The sequence below is a fragment of the Chanodichthys erythropterus genome, chromosome 14, assembly GCF_024489055.1.
Source record: "Chanodichthys erythropterus isolate Z2021 chromosome 14, ASM2448905v1, whole genome shotgun sequence".
Lineage (NCBI taxonomy): Eukaryota > Metazoa > Chordata > Actinopteri > Cypriniformes > Xenocyprididae > Chanodichthys > Chanodichthys erythropterus.
The window spans coordinates 23407272-23424045 of record NC_090234.1 but is presented as its reverse complement, the minus strand read 5'-3'; the positions used below and the strand labels follow the sequence as shown (position 1 = coordinate 23424045).

The 16774-nt window shown below is 38.3% G+C and overlaps 2 protein-coding genes across 3 annotated transcripts; both read left to right on the top strand.

Moving 5' to 3' along the window:
* The first annotated feature begins 345 nt into the window (after positions 1-345).
* On the top strand, positions 346-7194 carry LOC137035858 (sterol 26-hydroxylase, mitochondrial-like). 2 transcript variants are annotated; one of them, XM_067409584.1, is made up of 9 exons: positions 346-588; positions 887-1077; positions 1231-1430; positions 5175-5372; positions 5472-5635; positions 5732-5898; positions 6360-6441; positions 6528-6728; positions 6823-7194. In XM_067409584.1, exons 1-9 carry the CDS (start codon positions 349-351, stop codon positions 6952-6954), a joined length of 1575 nt encoding a protein of 524 aa, XP_067265685.1. In that variant the 5' UTR covers positions 346-348; the 3' UTR covers positions 6955-7194. The 2 variants fall into 2 exon arrangements, with proteins under 2 accessions (XP_067265685.1, XP_067265684.1); XM_067409583.1 differs by having other exon boundaries at positions 432-560.
* Positions 7195-9095: 1901 nt separating this feature from the next.
* Positions 9096-16724, top strand: LOC137035919 (sterol 26-hydroxylase, mitochondrial-like). The gene is made up of 9 exons (XM_067409728.1): positions 9096-9338; positions 13142-13332; positions 13503-13702; positions 15143-15340; positions 15440-15603; positions 15700-15866; positions 15995-16076; positions 16163-16363; positions 16458-16724. Exons 1-9 carry the CDS (start codon positions 9099-9101, stop codon positions 16587-16589), a joined length of 1575 nt encoding a protein of 524 aa, XP_067265829.1. The 5' UTR covers positions 9096-9098; the 3' UTR covers positions 16590-16724.
* Positions 16725-16774: the final 50 nt, after the last annotated feature.

Here is a 16774-nt window from a genome sequence, read left to right as displayed (position 1 = left end):
TTTATTATTGTTCAATATTAGTGGAAGGGGATTTATGAATATTTATAATACATCACTGCAAAAGTTATATACTGGAACGCAGTGAGGGGAAATGAAAATAACAGCAACTGATAGAAATTAATTAAATGACTTATCACATTTGACAAATACATTTGTATACTATATACATACATATGTATGTATAAATATATATATATGTGCATGTGAATTGTGTTTCACAAAAACGTGTACAATATTACATTGCAAAAGATAGTGAAGGGTTAACTAGAGAGGCTTTTGCCCCACCTCCCTCTCCCTCCCATGTGAAACAGGATCGGTGTTTTCTTAACTTTTGTAACCGCTTCCATAATGGCTGTTCGTTTTGCATGGAGCTCTGCAGAAAGGAGGATTGGATTTGGTCTTCTGAGGCCCACGACAGCGACCACGGACATCAGGAGAGGGGCAGTGGGTAATGCTGCTGCTTCTGTCACTGTCCAGGACAGCCACAGGAAGCTCAAGACTGTGGCTGACCTCCCAGAGATCACAACATTTAGGATGCTGTACACAGCGATCTTTAAAGGGTACATGAATCGCATGCATGAGCTGCAGGTACAGAGAGACACAGCTGTAGTTTATTTATCATGTGACTGTAACTGTAGAACTGTTAAATTGATTTCTGCCTCCCTTTATGTACTCACACGGTCACTGTTTTGCCTTTAAGACACTGAATAGAAAGGAAACAACTGTTTTGTATAATTGAACAATTGAATAATTCAGTAGCTATACTTGTTTATTTGTTGCTCTGAATTGATTTGGAGATTCATTGCACTTTATCTGTAAATCAACCAGATTTTCTTTTCACTAGCCTGTTTTGTTTGTTCTTCACCTCTTGTTTTTCCATCTCCAGATATATGAAAATAAGCTTCATGGCCCCATGTACAAAGTGAATGTTGGAAAATTAGAATCCATTTCAATAAACACTGTGGACTTACTGGAGGAACTCCTGAGAAAAGATGAGAAGTTTCCTTGCAGAGGAGACATGACTCTGTGGACAGAGTATCGTGACATGAGAGGCATCGGCTACGGCCCTTTCACAGAGTAAAAACATTTGGCACAATGATTCTGTATCTGTAACATTTGTATGTTTTGCAACCTATACATTATGTAAGACTAGATGCATTTGGCTAATGCAGCTGTGTGGTGTTATGTAAACTTATCATGTTGTTGTTTTTCTCTCCTTCTCTTCAACAGAGAAGGAGAGAAATGGTACAAACTGCGGAGAGTGCTGAACAAACGCATGCTGCATCCAAAGGACTCTGTTCAGTATGGAGATGTGGTCAATGCGGTGGTCACAGACTTCATCAAACGGATTTACTATCTGCGGGAAATGAGCCCCACTGGTGATCTTGTCCCTAACTTGACTAATGAGCTTTACCGCTTCTCCCTTGAAGGTATTTCCTCTCCATACTCACTTGAAGTGAGATAAAATTGGTGACCCTTAATGCATTAGTTAACATGAACTAACTATGAACAATGTATTTTTACAGCATTTCTAACCTTTGTTAATGTAAACCCAAAACTGAAATTTCAGTTATGAATTCCTCACCCTCATGTCATTCCAAACATCTTCACCATTCATCTTCAGAACACAAATTAAGATATTTTTAATGAAAAACGTGAGCTTTCTGACCTCCCTATAGACAGCAGTGTCATAACCAATTTCAAAGCCCAGCAATGTAGTAAAGACATTGTGATTACAGTGGTTCAACCTTAATGTTATGAAGCGATGAGAATACTTTTTGTTTGCAAAAACAAAACAAAAATAACGAGTTTATTCAACAGTTTCTTCTCTTCCCTGTCATTCTCCTATGCTGTTTAAGTTGTAGACACATTGCAGCTCAAGGTGCTCTAGGTTCTACGTCAGAACGGCATCTCATTATTGGCCAGCTTCTACGTCAGCATTTTACGCATGTGCCGTGGTGCTCATGTGAACAGCATAGGCCAATGCTGAGTCGATGTTCTGACGTAGAACCCTGCGTTCACTACATGAACACTGTAGGAGACTGGCAGGGAAGAGAAGAAATTGTTGAATAAAGTTGTTATTTTTGTTTTGTTTTTACGTATAAAAAGTATTCTTGTCACTTTATAACATTAAGGTTGAACCACTGTAGTCACATGGACTATTATAGCGATGTCTTTACTACTTTTCTGGGCCTTGAAATTGGTTATGACGTTGCTGTCTATAGGGAGGTCAGAAAGCTCTCGGATTTCATCAAAAATCTCTGTTTGAGAGAAACATTATTCCCCACATAATATATTTTAGCAAATATAGTAATATACTAAATAATAACCTGTAACGTTTAATTGTCAAATTTAAGCAATTTAAGGTACACTACCATTCAAAAGTTTGGGTACGGTAAGATTTTTTCTCTTCTTTGAACAAAAACACTGTGAAAACAGTAATATTGTGAATTATTGTCACAATTTGTGATGTAATTTAAAAGAAAACTGATTTGCATTTTAATAAATTTTTAAAATGTACAAGTACATCGCAATAAATTAGAATATCATGAAAAAGGTTTTTTTTCTGTAATTTAATTCAAAAAGTAAAACTTAAATATATTCTAGATTTATTAGACATAAAGTAAAATATTTCCAGACTTTTTTTGTTTTGTTTTGGTGATTACAGCTTGCTACTCATCAAAATCAAAAAATCAGTATCTCAAATTATTAGAATATTTAATTTCTAGTTCAAGTTACCATTCTCAGGGTATAAATACTGGGTTTAGGTCAGTAATACCAACAGCAGTCATGGGGAAGTCTGCTGACTTGACAGTTGTCCAGAAGACGATCATCAAGACCCTCTACAATGAGGGTAAGCCACAGAGGGTTATTGCTGAAAGAGCTGGCTGTTCGCAGAGTGCTATGCCAAAGCATATTCATGGAAAGTTGACTGGAAGGAAAAAGTGTGGTAGGAAAAGGTGTACAAGTATAAGGAATGACCGCAGGCTTGAGAAAATTGTCAGGCGAAGCTGATTTAAGAACTTAGGAGAGCTTCAAAAGGAGTGGACTGAAGCTGGAGTCAGTGCATCAAGAGCCACCACACACAGACGTCTCCAGGAAATGGGCTACAACTGTCACATTCCACGTACCAAACCACTTCTGAACCAAAAACAACGTCAGAGGCGTCTTTCCTGGGCTAAGGAGAAAAAGAACTGGACTGTTGCTCGGAGGTCCAAAGTCCTCTTTTCAGATAAGAGTAAATTTTGCATTTCATTTGGAAATCAAGGTCCCAGAGTCTGGAGGAAGAGAGGAGAGGCACAGAATGTTGCTTGAAGTCCAGTGAAGTTTCCACAGTCAGTGATGATTTGAGCTGCCATGTCATCTTCTGGTGTTGGTAGACTGTGTTTTCTGAAGTCCACAGTCAACGCAGCCATCTACCAGGAAATGTTAGAGCACTTCATGCTTCCTTCTGCTGACAAGCTTTATGGAGATGCTGATTTCATTTTCCAGCAGGATTTGGCACCTGCCCACACTGCCAAAGGTACCAAAAGCTGGTTCAATGACCATGGTGTTACTGTGCTTGATTGGTCAGCAAACTCACATGACCTGAACCCCATAGAGAATCTAAAGGCTATTGTCAAGAGGAAGATGAGAGACACCATACCCAACAATGCAGATGACCTGAAGGCTGCTATCAAAGCAACCTGGGCTTCCATTACACCTGAGTAGTGCCACAGGCTGATTGCCTCCATGCCACGCCACATTGATGCAGTAATTCATGCAAAAGGAGGCCTGTGGTGAGGGGGGCATGGTTCAGCGAGGTTTGCAACCGGAGAGAATAGCGGGAGACGCTTGGTAAGTGAGTGGGTTGAATACAAATCAGGAACACCTGTTTCTCATTCCAGTGATTGGCGCGTAGACAGGATAGAACGCCGTGAGAAGCAGGAGTGTGTGTGAGAGAGAGGGGAACTGCTGACTGAGTCGTGTCGAGGTTCTTGAAGTGAAGCCCTTGTGGATTGTGTATACTGAACTTGGAGAGAAGTCCTTCTGGATGGTGTATACCGAACCTGGAGTGAAGCCCTTTGTGGATTGTTTTTTTTTTTGTAGTTGTGCGCTGCACAGTCTTTCTGTTGAACCTTTTTGAAAGCTAATAAAGTCTCAGTCAGCAGTTGTTCGTCGACCCTGTCCTCTTCCTTCCCCAACTACGAACTTAACTGTGCTACAAGGCCCAACCAAGGTTTGAGTGCATAGAAATGAACATACTTTTCAGAAGCCTGACATTTCTGTTTAAAATATCCTTTTTTTATTGATTTTTATTTTCATTTTTAAGTATTCTAATTTATTGAGATAGTGAATTGGTGGGTTTTTGTTAAATGTAAGCCAAAATCATCACAATTAAAAGAATCAAAGACTTAAAGTACTTCAGTCTGTGTGCATTGAATTTATTTAATACACGAGTTCCACAATTTGAGTTGAATTACTGAAATAAATGAACTTTTCCACGACATTCTAAGTTATTGAGATGCACCTGTAATGTGTTCCAAAGCTGAATTTTCAGCATCATTACTTCAGTCTTCAGTGTCACATGATCCTTCAGAAATCATTCTAATGCTGATTTGGTGCTCAAAGAATAAAATGTTATTATTATCAATGATTGATATCAAATTTTCTTCAATAGAAAGTTCAAAATAACAATGTATTTTAATTTTATGTGTCTTTGCTGAATAAACGTGTTCATTAAAACAAAGAATCTTAGTGACCCCAAACTTTTGAACGATAGTGTAAATTAGAAGACGCAGCAGACCCCTTTACCTATGATTATATTCACAATCTCCCTGGTTCACAAAATATTTGCCCACATATTAAAATATTATGGACACAGTTTTATTAATTTCATTAATTTGAACTTTTTTTATAATTAAGTTCATTATATGGCATCATTCTTCTATAAGATCCCAGATATAATGTTGTCATGCAACAGAAACAGTGATCTGCTTTGGGTGCTGCAACAAACTTACTGTATCGTAGATTTTAAAGTCATTAATTTTATAAAACAAATTATTTTCTTTATATTATCATTACAATTAATGTGCATGCCAATTTATCATGCTTGCCAACCAATAGCATGACACGTTTTCCATTTGCCCACAATAATTGCGAATTTTTTTTTGCCTGATCCTATTTTCATACAGGAATCTCATCCATTCTGTTTGAGACACGCATTGGCTGCCTGGAGAAGGAGATTCCTGCTGAGACACAAGATTTCATTAATTCTATTGCACAAATGTTCACCTACAGCGTCCCTGTGGTGATGCTGCCCACATGGACTCGCAAATTCTTGCCATTTTGGCAGTGGTACATCAATGGCTGGGAGGGCATATTCAGATTCTGTAAGCTTGTTAGTTCACACATCTTTTTCAGATAGACTACAAGAGATATAGACATGTTGTGCGGTGTGATAATATATTGTGCTTATGGATTATGCACAGCCGGAAAAATGATTGACATGAAGATGGAGGCCATTCAGAAGCGTGTGGATGCAAATCAGGAGGTTGCCGGGGAGTATCTCACCTATCTGCTTTCCAATGTTAAGATGAGCAGTAAAGACGTTTATGGAAGCATTTCTGAGCTGCTGTTGGCTGGAGTGGACACAGTAAGAAAAACTGACTCTAGCTTTGACCATTTAAACAAAATATATAAGTGTTTTATAATGATTGAACATAAGGCTTTGTTTCTCTTCATGTTCTAGACCTCCAACACCATGATGTGGGCACTGTATCTCCTCTCAAGAGATCCAGAAGCTCAAGAGGCTCTATATCAGGATGTAACCAGAGTCTTAAAGGGTGACAGAGTCCCAACAGCACAGGAAGTGAACAACATGCCTTACCTCAAAGCTGTCATCAAGGAAACACTAAGGTGGAGGATTATGTTGTGTAACTTTGCCTACAGACAGCAATTTTGTGATTGCATTGGGGAAGTTGTGGCCTAATGGTTAGGAGTCAGTCTCAGTTCTGGGAGGAAATATAGGTGGGGGGAGTGAATGAACAGCGCTCTCTTCCACTCTCATTACCCACAACTGAGGTGCCCTTGAGCAAGGTACCTAACCCCCAATCGCTCCCCAGGCTCTGCAGTAAAATGGCTCAACCACAGCTCCAGGTGTGTGTTCAATACTCACTGCTGTGTGTGTGCACTTGGATGGGTTAAAAGCAGAGCACAAACTCTGAGTATTGGAAACCATACTTGGCTTCACATCACTTTTCTTCTATCATATATCTTTGAGAAGCCAAACTAAAAGTTGACAGTTGCTAACCAAACAGCAAATTCTGCATATATATTTGCATATTATAATCTCTTTTAACATGTAATTTCCTGTGCAGGATGTATCCTGTGGTGCCCATAAATTCTCGTCTTATTGCAGAAAATGATGTTGTCATTGGTGGACACTTTTTCCCTAAAAAGGTAAATTGTCCTCATGTTGTTAGGAAGAAAAGAAGAGTTGCCAGTTTAGAAATTGGCATCACTAAATCAGCTGTTTTTTTTAACAGACAACATTCAGTATGTGCCACTATGCAATCAGCCGTGATGAGAAAGTCTTCCCAGAGGCATGGAAGTTCAAACCTGACCGCTGGCTCCGAGATGGCAGAACAAGACCCAACCCATTTGGGTCAATCCCGTTTGGGTTTGGAGTCAGAGGCTGTGTTGGTCGTCGCATTGCTGAATTAGAGATGCATCTGGCTTTGGCAAGGGTAAGAAAAACAGACAGATTTATTTTTGATTTTATGCCAGACAGTTGTATTGCATTTATAAATTGTGCTTTTTGATTGCATCTTTTCATTCCAGCTAATCAAGTTGTTTGAAATCAGACCGGACCCAACTGTAGGTGAGGTTCAGTCAATCTATCGCTCAGTGCTTGCGCCAGACAGACAGGTTAACCTTCACTTTGTGGAGAGACCGAAGACACATGAAGCATAGCTAAAGAAGACCACTGTTTCAGCAAGACATAAGCTGCATGTGTACATACGAAACTGATCAGCTGAAGTGAATCATGTGAATATGTCAACTTCTTTATCTCCAGTTGTATATGATTCTGTTGTGCTTTGGAATATGCATTATAAAGGACCCTGTATCACACTGTGAAAAATACTTTTTTTCCCCACCCAATTTTGTATAGCTCTTGCCATTAAATCATTTTTGTGCATTGTTTTTCATTATGCTGATAGATATATTTATGTATTTTATGAAGTTCAATTAAGAAATCAATTAAAGTTTTTAATGAATCCAAAATATGTGTTTTATTATTGTTCAATATTAGTGGAAGGGGATTTATGAATATTTATAATACATCACTGCAAAAGTTATATATCGGAACGCAGTGAGGGGAAATGAAAATAACAGCAACTGATAGTTAAATGAAATTATGCAACAAATGAAATGACTTGCATCACATTTGACAAATACATTAGTATACGGTATATATATATATATATATATATATATATATTATACAAACCCGATTCCAAAAAAGTTGGGACACTGTACAAAGTGTGAATAAAAACAGAATGCAATGATGTGGAAGTTTCAAACTTCAATATTTTATTCAGAATACAACATAGATGACATATCAAAGGTTTAAACTTAGAAAATGTATCATTTTAAGGGAAAAATAAGTTGATTTTAAATTTCATGGCATCAACACATCTCAAAAAAGTTGGGACAAGGCCATGTTTACCACTGTGTGGCATCCCCTCTTCTTTTTATGACAGTCTGCAAACGTCTGGGGACTGAGGAGACAAGTTGCTCAAGTTTAGGAATAGGAATGTTGTCCCATTCTTGTCTTATACAGGCTTCTAGTTGCTCAACTGTCTTAGGTCTTCTTTGTTGCACCTTCCCCTTTATGATGCACCAAATGTTTTCTATGGGTGAAAGATCTGGACTGCAGGCTGGCCATTTCAGTACCCGGATCCTTCTTCTACGCAGCCATGATGTTGTAATTGATGCAGTATGTGGTCTGGCATTGTCATGGTGGAAAACGCAAGGTCTTCCCTGAAAGAGACGATATCTGGATGGGAGCATATGTTGTTCTAAAACTTGGATATACCTTTCAGCATTTATGGTGCCTTTCCAGATGTGTAAGCTGCCCATGCCACACGCACTCATGCAACCCCATACCATCAGAGATGCAGGCTTCTGAACTGAGCGCTGATAACAACTTGGGTTGTCGTTGTCCTCTTTAGTGAGGATGACATGGTGTCCCAGTTTTCCAAAAAGAACTTCAAATTTGGATTTGTCTGACCACAGAACAATTTTCCACTTTGCCACAGTCCATTTTAAATGAGCCTTGGCCCAGAGAAAATGCCTGCGCTTCTGGATCATGTTTAGATTTGGCTTCTTTTTTGACCTATAGAGTTTTAGCCGGCAACGGTGAATGGCACGGTGGATTGTGTTCACCGACAATGTTTTCTGGAAGTATTCCTGAGCCCATGTGATGATTTCCATTACAGTAGCATTCCTGTATGTGATGCAGTGCCGTCTAAGGGCCCGGAGATCACGGGCATCCAGTATGGTTTTCTGGCCTTGACCCTTACACACAGAGATTGTTCCAGATTCTCTGAATCTTTGGATGATATTATTAACTGTAGATGATGACAACTTCAAACTCTGCAATTTTTCTCTGAGAAACTCCTTTCTGATATTGCTCCACTATTTTTCACCGCAGCATTGGGGGAATTGGTGATCCTCTGCCCATCTTGACTTTTGAGAGACACTTCAACTCTGAGAGGCTCTTTTTATACCCAATCATGTTGCCAATTGACCTAATAAGATGCAAATTGGTCCTCCAGCTGTTTCTTATGTGTACATTTGACTTTTCCGGCCTCTTATTGCTACCAATATTAACATTTTTGAGTGTAATATCCATTTTCTTCAGAGGTGAAGTATCATTATGTGCATGAGAATTGTGTTTCACCTTAAAAAAAAACATAAAAAAAAAAAAAAAATGCAATATTACATTGCAAAAGATAGTGAAGGGTTAACTAGAGAGGCTTTTGCCCCACCTCCCTCTCCCTCCCATGTGAAACAGGATCGGTGTTTTCTTAACTTTTGTAACCGCTTCCATAATGGCTGTTCGTTTTGCATGGAGCTCTGCAGAAAGGAGGATTGGATTTGGTCTTCTGAGGCCCACGACAGCGACCACGGACATCAGGAGAGGGGCAGTGGGTAATGCTGCTGCTTCTGTCACTGTCCAGGACAGCCACAGGAAGCTCAAGACTGTGGCTGACCTCCCAGAGATCACAACATTTAGGATACTTTACAAAACGATCTTTAAAGGGTACATGAATCGCATGCATGAGCTGCAGGTACAAAGAGATACCACAGCTGTAGTTTATTTATCATGTAACTAACTGTAGAATTGTTAAAATGATTTTTCTGCCTCCCTTTATGTACTCACAATGTCACTGTTTTGCCTTTACGACAGGGCTGCCAACTTTTGAGTTCAGCTTAGAGTGAAATTTTGGGGGTGGAGCTTTGGTCATGGGGAGGAGCTTATTGAGGGGCGTGGCTTGCTTTTGTACTGTTTTTTTATGATAAAGTTATGTAAAATAACTGCTCAGTGCTGCAAAACAAACAACTCTGCTAATGCTAACTTAATTCTATATAAACTATTAGGGGTGTGACGAGACGGCGAAATACATGACTAGAAAAAATAGACTGCAGGTGTATTTGAAATGTTTTAACTAATCATCTTGTAATGAATGTAATTTCAGTTCTACTTTCTGAGACTGAATTATCATATGCAGTAAAAGACAACAATACTCAAGCACTGTAAAAGGTTTTGCCACAAACTCAACTGACTGACTTCTCTTCTGTATGATTTCAGTCTCTTCAGACCTTACTGTACATGATTTATGTGCTTCTACAACCTTTGACCTCCTAACTGAACTCCTTTTCACAAACTTATCATAGAAATATAAACAGTATAAATAAAAATGGTAACACTTTACAATAAGGTTTAATTTTTTAACATTAATGTATTAACCAACATCAACAATGAGCAATATCTTTGCTACAGTATTTATTAATCTTTGTTAATGTTATTTAATAAAAATAGTCATTCATTGTTAGTTCATGATAGTTCACAGTGCATTAAAGGTGCCCTAGAACTTTTTTTTAAAAGATGTAATATAAGTCTAAGGTGTCCCCTGAATGTGTCTGTGAAGTTTCAGCTCAAAATACCCCACAGATTTTTTTTATTCATTTTTTTAACTGCCTATTTTGGGGCATAATTAGAAACAGGGGCGGAGCCAGACATTGTAAACATTCGGGGCTTAGCCCAAACTTATATTCGTCCAAAGACAATTTAATTTTCTATTAACAGCTTTACTGACATGAAAGGAGCTTTTGTTGGCGTATTCTTGTTCAGAAAATGTATATTATTTGACACTGTAATTTGTAAAACTTTGTTGGATGTACCTCCTCTAGAGGGGTCTGGGGGCATGCCCCCCCGAGAGAAAATTTTGTACATTTGTACATCAATCTAGTGCACTCTGGAAACTCAAAATTAAGAGCTTAAACCCATGTACAGTGTGCAAATTGAACAAAGAACACAGCATTGACTTGTACCTGGACATTAAAAAGGGTTCAAACTTCTTTTTTACAATACTTTTCTACTCATTTCTTTTTAAAAGATAAATCCTTGAGCTTCAATTTTGATCACCAAATCGCCAACTGATCGCGTGCGCAAATGTGCTCACTTCTCTTTAAAACACACAACACAGACAGACTGTATATATACTTAATCGCTTTCTTTTGCCATATCACGGTTTCGATTTTAGCTCGTTGACAAACGTAGTATGTTTTAACTTTTCAGTTCATTATGAAACGGTGGAAACACTGAATGAATGTTTAGCTGACAAATGTGCTAAAGTTATCATATCGGTTGTTATATAACAAAAACCTTTCCACCGGACCGAGAGAGAGTCTCGAGGCCTGCCGCTGCTCTGAGTGAGTGACAGGAGGCGAGGCTCTGTACAACTGCGGTGTGCGTGAACTCGCTCTCGGAGAGAAGAGAGAGAAAGCGTTGCCGGTGTATGGTCGGATAGCCCATAGGCTACCGACAGCAAAGAAATGTATTCTATAGGCTAGATTATTTTTATGGTCTATTTTTACAGGCTGTATGCAGTATATGCAAAGCCAAAGCGCAATTAAATAAAGCAACTTATGATTTCGGGGGTTTACATAGGCTATTGTTCAGTTTCATATTTGCTCAGTCATTACATTCATTGCTCAGTCATTACATTCAGGGCTTGACTCAAAACATTCGGGGCTAAAGCCCCGGCAAAATCAGCTGGCGCCGCCCCTGATTAGAAATGAGCCAATTCAGGGTGTGTGGCCCTTTAAATCTGGTGCTCCACGCCCCAAGAGCTCGCGCTTGCCTTAAACAACATAAAAAAAGTTCAAGCAGCTAATATAACCCTCAAAATGGATCTTTACAAAGTGTTCGTCATGCAGCATGTCTAATCACGTAAGTACAGTGTTTATTTTGATGTTTACATTGATTCTGAATGAGTTTGCTAGTGCTCCGTGGCTAACGGCTAATGCCACTGTTGGAGAGATTTATAAAGAATGAAGTTGTGTTTATGAATTATACAGACTGCAAGTGTTTAAAAATGAAAATAGCGACGGCTCTTGTCTCCGTGAATACAGTAATAAACGATGGTAACTTTAACCACATTTAACAGTACATTTGCAACATGCTAACGAAACATTTAGAAAGACAATTTACAAATATCACAAAAAATATCATGATATCATGGATCATGTCAGTTATTATTGCTCCATCTGCCATTTTTCGCTATTGTTCTTGCTTGCTTACCTAGTCTGTTGATTCAGCTGTGCACATCCAGACGTCCTGCCCTTGTCTAATGCCTTTCATAACGTTGGGAACATGGGCTGGTATACGCAAATATTGGGGGCGTACACCCCGACTGTTATGTAACAGTCAGTATAATGTTGAGATTCGCCTGTTCTTCGGAGGTCTTTTAAACAAATGAGATTTATATAAGAAGGAGGAAACAATGGAGTTTGAAACTCACTGTATGTCTTTTCCATGTACTGAACTCTTGTTATTCAACTATGCCGAGGTAAATTAAATTTTTGAATCTAGGGCACCTTTAACTAATGTTAACAAATGAAACCTTACTGTTTGTGCTTAATATGATTAAGAGAAAACTGTTAATCATTTTTATGGTAACACTTTACAATAAGTGCAACCATAATCGCACTCTCTCAATATTCAAAGAGCAAATAAGACCAATTTTTTCTATGATACAGAGCTAAGAGATGGTTACAACTACACTGCCCGGCCTAAAATAGCTTTCATATTGAGAGATATTTGCATTCACCAGGGAGCCTCTTTCAAAATGCAGGGTATTGAAATCGCGTTTGAATGCGCGCTCGCGTTTACTTTAACTTTCGTGATCGCGCGTAAAGCAAAAAGACAGTGGAGGCGTAATATAAACGTAGCGGTGGCATATTCTTTCCTAATCGTCCTAACCACTCTGTCATGGCAACATCACGAGACTACTTTTCGCCTCGACGAGAAATCTCGTCACATTTTAACTATATAACAGCATAGGCCTATTAGTTACTAGCCTAAACTGGACGGAGACACGGAGCGCCCTGTAACTCACTGACCTGCCTACGTTCACAATTCACACGGTGCAGATAGGGAGAACGGCTGACTACACAGTTTATGGGAATAAATTGTGTATTTCCCTCACAATTTTCACAAAAAAACTCACTAGTCTGTAGGCTACACTGTCTGTCTGGTCTCTACGCGTTGCTTTGCGAGATCATGCGGCGCGATTTTTTTCCCCTCACTGCTGCAAGAATCTGCGTGAGAATATGGGGGTGTGGCGTGAGAGCGTGAGAATTGGGTCATGCGTGAGAGTAGCGAGCAGCCTTGCTTTACGACACTGAATAGAAAGGAAACAACTGTCCTGTATAATTGAACAATTGAATAATTCAGTAGCTATACTTGTTTATTTGTTGCTCTGAATTGATTTGGAGATTCATTGCAATTTATCTGAAAATCAACCAGATTTTCTTTTCACTAGCCTGTTTTGTTTGTTCTTCACCTCTTGTTTTTCCATCTCTTCAGATATATGAAAATAAGCTTTATGGCCCCATGTACAAAGTGAACGTTGGAAAATTAGAATCCATTTCAATAAACAGTGTGGACTTACTGGAGGAACTCCTGAGAAAAGATGAGAAGTTTCCTTGCAGAGGAGACATGACTCTGTGGACAGAGTATCGTGACATGAGAGGCATCGGCTACGGCCCTTTCACAGAGTAAAAACATTTGGCACAATGATTCTGTATCTGTAACATTTGTATGTTTTGCAACCTATACATTATGTAAGACTAGATGCATTTGGCTAATGCAGCTGTGTGGTGTTATGTAAACTTATCATGTTGTTGTTTTTGTTGCCCTTCTGTAAAGAGAATATGTTCTTCAACAGAGAAGGAGAGAAATGGTACAAACTGCGGAGAGTGCTGAACAAACGCATGCTGCATCCAAAGGACTCTGTTCAGTATGGAGATGTGGTCAATGCGGTGGTCACAGACTTCATCAAACGGATTTACTATCTGCGGGAAATGAGCCCCACTGGTGATCTTGTCCCTAACTTGACCAATGAGCTTTACCGCTTCTCCCTTGAAGGTATTTCCTCTCCATACTCACTTAAAATGTGATAAAATTGGTAACCCTTAATGCATTAGTTAACATGAACTAACTATGAGCAATGTATTTTTACAGCATTTCTAACCTTTGTTAATGTAAAAATACATTTGTTCATGTTAGGTCACAGTGCATTAAATAATAATAACAGATAAAACTTAAGATTGTAATAATATAATAGTAAATGTAGACATTTGCATTATCTAAGATGTTGCAATTCAGAAATGCTGTAAACATATTGTTCATTGTTAGTTTATGTTAGTTCACCCAAAATTGAAATTTCTGTCATGAATTCCTCACCCTCATGTCGTTCCAAACCCGTAAGACCTTTGTTCATCTTCAGAACACAGATTAAGATATTTGCGTCAGCATCTCACGCGTGTGCCGTGGTGCTTGCTTGACACAACTTGCTTGACACAATTAGGAAGAGTAATCAGAAACCAACCTGACACTACATCATGCAGGGCCTAATTATGCAACATTAAAAATTTCACATCAAATGGCGAAATTAAATAATTCTTTAAAAAATGAAGCATAATTGCTTGGCAAATACAATACTTGTAAACATTATTCCTCACATAATATATTTTAGCAAATATAGTAATATACTAAATAATAACCTGTGATGTTTAATTGGCAAATTTAAGCAATTTAATGCACTCTACCATTCAAAAGTTTGGGTACGGTAAGATTTTTTTCCTTCCTTGATCAAAAACACTGTGAAAACAGTAATATTGTGAAATATTGTCACAATTTGTGATGTAATGTAATTTAATGCATTTTAATATATATATTTATTTTAATTTATTTTAATTTAATTTTAATATATATATATATATATATATATATATATATATATATATATTTATATATTATTATCAGTGACTGATATAAAATTTTCTTTGATAGAAAGTTCAAAATAATAGAATGTATTTTAATTTAATGTGTTTTTGCTGAATAAACGTGTTCATTAAAACAAAGAATCTTAATGACCCCAAACTTTTGAACGATAGTGTAAATTAGAAGACGCAGCAGACCCCTTTACCTATGATTATATTCACAATCTCCCTGGTTCACAAAATATTTGCCCACATATTAAAATATTATGGACACAGTTTTATTAATTTAATTCATTCAAACTTTTTTATTATTAAGTTCATTATATGGCATCATTCTTCTATAAGATCCCAGATATAATGTTGTCATGCAACAGAAACAGTGATCTGCTTTGGGTGCTGCAACAAACTTACTGTATTGTAGATTTTAAAGTCATTAATTTTATAAAACAAATTATTGTCTTTATATTATCATTACAATTAATGTGCATGCCAATTTATCATGCTTGCCAACCAATAGCATGACACGTTTTCCATTTGCCCACAATAATTGTGAATTTTTTTGCCCAATCCTTTTCTCATACAGGAATCTCATCTATTCTGTTTGAGACACGCATTGGCTGCCTGGAGAAGGAGATTCCTGCTGAGACACAAGATTTCATTAATTCTATTGCACAAATGTTAAACTACAGCATGCCTGTGGTGGTGCTGCCCAAATGGACTCGCAAATTCTTGCCATTTTGGCAGTGGTACATCAATGGCTGGGAGGGCATATTCAGATTCGGTAAGCTTGTTAGTTCACACATCTTTTTCAGATAGACTACAAGAGATATAGACATGTTGTGCGGTGTGATAATATATTGTGCTTATGGATTATGCACAGCCGGAAAGATGATTGACATGAAGATGGAGGCCATTCAGAAGCGTGTGGATGCAAATCAGGAGGTTGCCGGGGAGTATCTCACCTATCTGCTTTCCAATGTTAAGATGAGCAGTAAAGACGTTTATGGAAGCATTTCTGAGCTGCTGTTGGCTGGAGTGGACACAGTAAGAAAAACTGACTCTAGCTTTGACCATTTAAACAAAATATATAAGTGTTTTATAATGATTGAACATAAGGCTTTGTTTCTCTTCATGTTCTAGACCTCCAGCACCATAATGTGGGCACTGTATCTCCTCTCAAGAGATCCAGAAGCTCAAGAGGCTCTATATCAGGATGTAACCAGAGTCTTAAAGGGTGACAGAGTCCCAACAGCACAGGAAGTGAACAACATGCCTTACCTCAAAGCTGTCATCAAGGAAACACTAAGGTGGAGGATTATGTTGTGTAACTTTGCATAACTTTGAGAAGCCAAACTAAAAGTCGCCAACCAAACAGCAAATTCTGCATATATATTTGCATATTATAATCTCTTTTAACATGTAATTTCCTGTGCAGGATGTATCCTGTGGTGCCTATGAATTCTCGTCTTATTGCAGAAAATGATGTTGTCATTGGTGGACACTTTTTCCCTAAAAAGGTAAATTGTCCTCATGTTGTTAGGAAGAAAAGAAGAGTTGCCAGTTTAGAAATTGGCATCACTAAATCAGCTGTTTTTTTTAACAGACAACATTCACTCTGTGCCACTATGCAATCAGCCATGATGAGAAAGTCTTCCCAGAGGCATGGAAGTTCAAACCTGAACGCTGGCTCCGAGATGGCAGAACAAGACCCAACCCATTTGGGTCAATCCCGTTTGGCTTTGGAGTCAGAGGCTGTGTTGGCCGTCGCATTGCTGAATTAGAGATGCATCTGGCTTTGGCAAGGGTAAGAGAAATAGACAGATTTATTTTTGATTTTGTGCCAGACAGTTGTATTGCATTTATAAATTGTGCTTTTTGATTGCATCTTCTCATTCCAGCTAATCAAGTTGTTTGAAATCAGACCGGACCCAACTGTAGGTGAGGTTCAGTCAATCTATCGCTCAGTGCTTGGGCCAGACAGACAGGTTAACCTTCACTTTGTGGAGAGACCGAAGACACATGAAGTATAAAGAAGACCACTGTTTCAGCAAGACATAAGCTGCATGTGTACATACGAAACTGATCAGCTGAAGTGAATCATGTGAATATGTCAACTTCTTTATCTCCAGTTGTATATGATTCTGTAGTGCTTTGGAATATGCATTATAAAGGACCCTGTATCACACTGTGAAAAATACTTTTTTCCTCCACCTAA